This window comes from Camellia sinensis, chromosome 1, assembly GCF_055761805.1.
Source record: "Camellia sinensis isolate YWXY chromosome 1, ASM5576180v1, whole genome shotgun sequence".
NCBI lineage: Eukaryota > Viridiplantae > Streptophyta > Magnoliopsida > Ericales > Theaceae > Camellia > Camellia sinensis.
This window is the reverse complement of record NC_138961.1, coordinates 246,285,250-246,293,271: the sequence shown is the minus strand read 5'-3', so window position 1 is coordinate 246,293,271 and position 8,022 is coordinate 246,285,250. Positions and strand designations below refer to the sequence as shown.

The window sequence follows — 8,022 nt, the reverse complement described above, 5'->3', positions numbered from 1 at the left end:
TTTGGGAAGATACTTAAGCAAGTGGTATTATATATATAGCAGATTTAAAAGAGTTGTGTACGTATTACATTCAACAGGTATATCAATACCAAAGAACATTCAATTTCTATAAATACGCAATAGCATATCATATATCAAATAGAGCTTCAGGAGGAACATGTCAATGTATTCATCTACTGCTGCATAGTATCTTCTCTGCCAACTTTTGCTGATGAAAAGAGGTGCAACGACACTCCAGAATCCCAAAACATACGAAATTGCCACGCAAGAATAGAAAAACAGAGGTTCATCGATGATCCCATCTTCCTCCATGTGCCTTTCTTCCTTTTTATGATCTTTACTGTTGTCATCAGGATCTTGGTGCTCAGGTGAGCATGGTCTTTGTAATGGTTCTCCACAAAGATTTGGATTCCCTATGTAGGCATGTTCGGTAAATGTGCAGAGTTGTTGACCGAAAGGGATCCTACCTGATAGATTATTGAAAGCAACACTGAAAACAGAAAGGAAATTGATTTGTCCAATTTCCCGAGGTATTTTACCGGTTAGATTGTTGTAGGAGAGGTCTAAACTTCCCAAATTTGTTAGGTTTTCAAAGGATGTTGGAATAAGGCCGGTCAAATGATTATGGGAGAAATTTAGTGATTGGAGTTCATGTAGTTCACCAATTTCAGAGGGAATAATACCGGACAAATGGTTGGCTGAAAGGTCAATGCCTGTCATGAGAGTGAGTGGCAGACCTTGGAAAGAATATGAATTACCTTTTGTGGTAAAATCAACTGGCACCCAAGAACTTGATTGGAACTTCCTCCTCCACACCAAATTGTTATTGAGACAAGGTGGAATGTTCCCCAAGAAGAAGTTGTTTGAGAGATCTAGGAACTGTATGTTTTTCATTTGACACAATTGCATAGGAATGTGGCCTTCAAATTGGTTTCCTCCTAGGAGGAGAGCTCCTAAATGAGGAAAGATTGGTAGTTGGTTTGAGATGATACCTGAAAGATTGTTTATACCAGCATCTAGAATCGACAAAGAGGGACTATTTGACAGGCAAGAGGGCATACTTCCAATAAAGTGGTTGTTACGAACCAGAAACCACCTCAACTGCTTCATATTACATCCTTGTGGAAGCAACTCGCCTTGTAAACTATTGTTCGACAGATTTAGGTACCACAACGAAGAGTTTTCTGTCAGGTGTCGTGGTACTTTTCCAACCAACTGATTGTTGGACAAATCCAGATGATGTAAATTTGTTAATTCACCCAATGATGGAGGAATGGTACCGTTCAATCTATTGGTTGATACATTAAACTTGTATAGCTTTGGGAAAAGGGTGTCGATGTTCAAAGGCAATGGCCCCTCAAAGTGATTGCACGAAATGTCTAATTCAACAAGAGGGGATGCAACATTTCTGTAACCTTGAGGAAAATTACCGCTAAACATGTTGCTTCTCAGCCTCAAGACAGACGAAACATTGTGGAGCATCCAAACAGGAATGGACCCTGTGAGGGAGTTGCTAGACAAATCAAGGGTTCGCAGAGTATGCTGGGTCAAAATGAAACTTGGGATACCATGATCATTACTTTGATGGTTCAGATTACAGCCTGCCAAGGATAAATGTTGTAACTGGAATGAAGGTTGCCAAGCTGGAGTTTCAGTGTTGACTTGTATTAATGGGTTATAGGAAAGGTCGAGAAAATGGAGTTTGGAGAGATGAGCGAAACTTGACAATGGCACTGGACCTTGAAAATGGTTATAAGAAACATCAATGCGCTCAATATTTGTTAGATTTGTGAAAATTGAAGAGAGATTTCCCCGAAATTGATTCTTTGACAAGATTAGAAAGCGGAGTGACGAGATGTTGCTCCAACACGGATGGATATCGGCTTCAATTAAATTGTCTGATAGATCCAGCAGTTGTAGGGTAGGCAGTCTGCACAATGCTGCATAGTAAAATCAACTCTCGTGTATCAAGATTGTCATATGGTAGCATACCAATTAACAGATATACGGTACTACCCCCAAATGTACATACAAAGTGACTGATATCAGGGATGAATCTAGGATTCTATTTTTGGTCGGAGCAAAAACACATGTAAACTCCTAATCGGAAGAAAAAAAAAATTTTGTTGCAAGAGTTTGAAACACAATACTGATTTCTACCTACACCAAAAATAATAATAATAATAATAATAATAATATTACTATTAACTAGATATTCCTTATTAACATAATTGATTATAAAAATATGATCATATAATTGAACATATTTTTTTTGTCTGCATTAACCTATATATATATATATATATATAAAAGTAACTATTGTTGTATGTCTCTATGTACCAAAATTAGGTATCTAAAAACATTGTGCTCAAGACTTTTTTATGATATAAAAAGCATCTATGAAAAGTTTCATATGTGAAATTGTACGTTCATGTGTAGTTGAACGAGTAAAATTAACACAAGACAAATCATTTTATGATTAAGATGATAATTCGTTTTAATCAATAATATCAAATTTCACTGAACTCAATTTTAAGAATGTGTTAAACGTGGACAATATTCCCATGTTCAAACAATGAACAAAAAAACAAACTGGATGTAAAACAATGGATATAAGGAAATTAGAGTGCAATGTATAGAAAAAACACAAATGAGATATGGAAAGAAAACAAGAACAAATACAAGAATAAAATCAATTTTGAACAATAAATATATATATATATATATAACAAATCACATATAGCAAACACGGCATTCCAATTTATTTTTTTTTAAAAAAAAAAAAAATAACACAGGGGATCAATATTTGATAAGTGGAAAATTATTTTTTTAATTTTGTTATATAATTAATTTGGGGTGCAAACTTGTATAATTTTGGGGGTGTGAAACTCTATAATTTTGAGAGGTGAAACACCTTTGAAATCATCCTATTAATTACAAGTATAATATGGGGATTTTTTAAATTTTTGGGGGTGCTAGATCCATCATTGACTGAAATTAGTAATGCACAAGAAGGGTGGTGTTGTTAATAATGTACATAATTAGATCTATCCTTGAAACTAATCTGTTAGTGGTGAAGGTGGAAGTAGCATTAGTAAGATTTTAATTCATAAAATGCTTTTTACCTTTCAAAACAAGCTTGTTATGGAGAATAACATTTTTGCCGAAAATATTTTCTACCCAAACAAAAAACAAATGGGACTGTTGGTTGTAAAAGAAGTGGATCAGTCTGTCTCACCTTCAGGGGCGACCAAACTACCGATTCTACTGCCTCGAAGTTCCAAATATTGCAATTCCTGCAGCTGTGCAATCAAACTCAAATCGAGAGACCATGACAATTGGACTGCATTATAATTATTGTTGTCACGAGTATAGTGTAAGAAGATTCTAGTAACACGGTTGGTCGTGAGGCTACAATCAACCCCATCCCATCGACAACAGTCATCGATATCCAAGCTCGAGAAAAATGACACAGGTTGATTGTCCATAGAGAACAACATGGAGTCTCTTATTTGAAGGAGAGTGTTCTTTTCTTCTTCCAAGCAACCTAAACACAGTCCATAACAGCAACAACAAATGATAAGCATCACAACCCATAGCCATTTTAGTAGCCAACCATTGGAATCATGATGGATATAATACTTCTTCATGGTGAACCGACAAACAGCTTGTAATTGTGCTATGGGAAAGAGAGACAGAGGAACTCCTATTAACCGAGGAATATAGCTGCTCTGTTTCTGTTTCTGTTTCTGTTTTTGTTTTCTTTGTTGGTATTTTGGGAAGGGTGCTCAAGACATGGTTGAGGCGCTCCCTCATCAAGTGTAAAACCCGGGTTTGAGTCTTAACGTTGCAAGACGTGGGAAGGCCGGGCTGGGGATGGGTAGAAAATGTTAGGTAGTGATTGGTTTGGTTTTGTTTGAAATCATGATTTGGATCCAAAAAAATAAAAAATTTTAACTTTTTTTTAAATTTATAACTAAGCAAAATTTTTAAAACTCTTTTAAAAAAATTATTTAAAAAAACTCATAACCAAAAAACTTTTTAAAATTATATTTTTTCAAAAAAAAAATTCAATTTTTTTTTATTTTGTTCTTTAAAATTATTTTTTATTATTTTTTGAATTTTTACTTTTGAAAAAATATTTTTCTTTTTTCAAAAATAGTATTTCGTTATTTTTTTAAGTATTGGACAAATAATTTGTTTTGATTTAGATATATATGAACAATTCAAATTTTTTAAAAATTAAAAAAATTAAAAAATAACTTGGTCTAAAAAATATTTGATTTTTTTAAAAATAATTTTTTAAGTTTGCAACAAAGGAAAAAAAGATATTTAAAATTTTCTTAAATTTTTTTTTAAAAAATTAAATAATTTTTTAAAATAAAATAAAAAATATTTATTTTTTTAAAATAACTTTTGTCTAATTTTTTTTAAATAATTAAAAAAATAAAAAAATATTTTGTTCAAAAAATAAAAATAAATAAATAAGTATTTTTTACAAATCAAAAAATTAAATAAAAAATTTAGATTCAAAACTCATAACCAAACAAGTTTTCAAAATATACAACTCAAAAATTAGTTTTAAAACTCTTTTCAAAATTCATAACTAAATAAGTTTTCTCTTTTTCAAACTCATTCAAAAAATTTATCTTTCAAAATATAGCTTAAAACTCATTTCAAAAAATAAACCAAACGGATAGATGTTTCCTAGAAGCACACCTTTACTTTTGTCAGGGTACGGATCGGATTTAATCCGAATCCGACCGGAATCCGAATCCGTTTACAAAAAAATCCGATCCGGTAATCCAATAATCCGAATCCGTTTAATCCGTTTATTAAACGGATTGAATATGTAAAAATCCGATCCGACCCGATAATCCGATAATCCGATCCGACTATTTTCAATTTGAATGAAAAAACATAAAATGCAAAAAAAAAAAAATCAAATTATATAAAATTGTAGCTCAGTAAATAAATAAATGGATCGGATCGGATTACCGGATCGGATATCTGAAATCATTGGATTCGGATTCGGATATTTATAATCGGATATATATTAAACGGATTCGGATCGGACTCGGATTTGCCTTAATCGGATTCGGATTCGAATTTTGACAGATCCGGTCCGAATCCGATCCAGATCCATTTACAGGCCTAGTGTGGAACAAATGGGAAATGGTTGAAAACGTTATTGACATTTCTAGGTTGGCCATGTTGTCGTGAAAATTAAGACTTTCTAGGAAGGAGAGACAAAACCAGAAAATGGGCAGAGAAAGTGGTACGAGCTTTCTCCATGAAAGGACAGAATAAAGCACACCTTTACTTTTGTCAAGGTGTGGAACAAATGGGAAATGGTTTAAAACGTTATTGACATTTCTGGGCTGGCCGTGTTGTTGTGAAAATTAAGACTTTCTAGGAAGGATAGACAAAACCAGGAAATGGGCAGAGAAAGTGATATGTGCTTTCTCCATGAAAGGACAGAATATGGTCAATAATGATAGGTTTTCATTTGTTTTTCTCAAGATTTTTTTGTTCATTTATTCATTTTTTATAAAAATTTTGTCCAAGCTTATGTCAGAGCTTATAGACTTAGGTAGAAAGGTGCAAAATTTTGGTCATATTGGTGTGCTAATTTTTTACAATGTAATAATGTTAGGATAGACTAGGATGACTTTATGGTTTTGTTTGTATATGTAAGATGTATTCTATAAATTGGCTTTAAAGCCAACATAATAAAGTATGTAAATTCTCTTCATCTTAGTGTTGCCTACTTCATCTCTAACTCCAAACTCCATAACTCCATCATAACTCCACAAGAAAAATAATAGGAGAAAGCTCCTTTCCTTTTGTTATTTGTAATTGGTATCAAAGCTTAATGAAGAGCTTTTGAAAGTAAGATCAAGCTATGTAAGTATTTCTATCTATATATGAAACGCCCCAAATTTCTAGCCCAAATGATAATGCAACAATCCTGGCTCTCTCAAAGAAAAACCAAATATAACTTTCCATACTTACATTACATAATAATAATAGTTCCTCATGCGATATTACATTGATTCAACAACAAGTAAATAACTAAATAAGCACTTCCAAGGGTTTACAATCTTCCAAAGCTTAAGCTCGGTACACAAAATGGTTATTCAAACCCACACATACATAGCCCTTGGCTTACAAATAGGATCACAGCAAATGAGAACTTTAGTGCTCTCAACACACACATTTCCACGCCCTCAATTAGGCGGATTCACCACGTATTTTCCTGTACAAAAATCCAGTAGGGTGAGCATAAAGCTTAGTAGGAAATCCTTAACAAAGTATATACATTTTATACAAGTCTCAAGAGATGAATGCACATGCCATGCCATGCTTTTTTGAAAATAAAACACATCTTCATCTTTTGAAAACCATCATGCTCAATGATGTTATGCAACTTCAACTGTTCAAAGTTTATCAATTTAATTAAAGGAGGCGGTAAATACAACTCTGGTAATCTCTAGGTCGGTGTCTGCGAGTAGACTATACGAGTACTACCAATTGTCATTTTTACCGGTATTAACCGGAAGATTCGACACCTATCCGCCCGACTTTCTGGTCTTTCATCAAGGACACTCAGACCAACTTAAACAATTTCATCTACACCACCTATCAAGACTTACCACCGTATTTACCCCAAAACCATTTCATGAAAACCCATTTCCCAACATTCTTTTCTCAATGCGAATTTCCAAAGCTTAACATAGTCCAATGAATTGAAATGCTAATGTATGCTTAATAATGCAATGCAACATTACTTCCATATTCAATTGTTCCACACAATATACCATTGTGATCAAAATTCACAATCCTCTTTTCAACACTCTAACGCCCTCAAAAAAATAACATTAAACCCATCAACATAAACATGCATTGATATAAAAGATAAACATCCTTCTATTCATCAGAGTAACTCATTACAAAAAGTATTACATGTTGACAACAAAAGTAAATGCCCTATGGGCTTACAACTTTCCAAGCCAACACTTGGTTACAAGAAGTGAGTGCTAACTCATATACATATTAAGCCCTTGGCTTGAATTTACATGTAATACATCAAAAGAAAACCAACACAACAAAAAGTCTGTCTGCCTCTAGCCTCCCAAGCTATGTCCTTGGAGGTGGCATGCTACCTGTACCTGAAAATGATGTCCCATATAGGGTGAGCCACAGCCCAGTAGAAATATACTAAACCAACTATAAACAATGATTAAAATAGCAGCATTTGATATATGGTCCACCCTTATATTCCCACTTAACACATTACAGTTTCATGACATTCAAGTCCATGTTACATTTCATTTCCCATTTCTTTTTCAACTTTGAGTTTGAAAACAAGGCTCAGAACCTGGCCAAACAGCTTAATGAGATTGTGACTCATCTTTAAAACACCTTCGAAATTTATGATGAACACACATTTTGATGCTGCATCAATAACACATAAACCACTTCCATACTTTACGAACGATACACATTTTGATGCCGTATCAATACAACATAGAAACACTTCTATACTTCACAATTGATAACGATATACATTTTAGTGCTATATCAAATCAATTCAAACACTTTCACAATTAACACTTGATACACATTTTAGTGCTGTATCAATGTCACACAAAATCCGGTTTAGAGGTCCATCCCCTATCTTCCCCTAAACCGTGGAGTACATCCTCTATCTCCTCCCACACAACACATGTATATAAACATAGATCATATACAGTCAATCAATACATGAAGTTAATGTATTATTCCAACCGCTAAATTCAATAGCATACTCAATCGATTAGTTTTTGTTTGCCTAATCATCATGCATTGTCTACAACAATCAAGATTATCCTCCACCGATAGTCCAAAGCAGTTATTTCTAATACAGAAAATAAATGCACCAAATGGATAAAACATCAACATTTCAACTAGGTGAGCGATAAATGAATCCAACTACACCCTTTAATCCCATACATTTCCAATTTCAACATTCTCGACTCA

General features: G+C 33.5%; 1 protein-coding gene across 1 annotated transcript; it reads right to left on the bottom strand.

Annotated features, from left to right (window-relative positions):
- On the bottom strand, positions 1 to 3,849 carry LOC114256043 (uncharacterized). Its single transcript, XM_028195623.2, has 2 exons — positions 3,239 to 3,849; positions 1 to 1,940 (listed from the first exon to the last, which is right to left on the bottom strand). The coding sequence occupies exons 1-2, from the start codon at positions 3,648 to 3,650 to the stop codon at positions 100 to 102; spliced, it is 2,253 nt and encodes a 750-aa protein (XP_028051424.2). The 5' UTR covers positions 3,651 to 3,849; the 3' UTR covers positions 1 to 99.
- Positions 3,850 to 8,022: the final 4,173 nt, after the last annotated feature.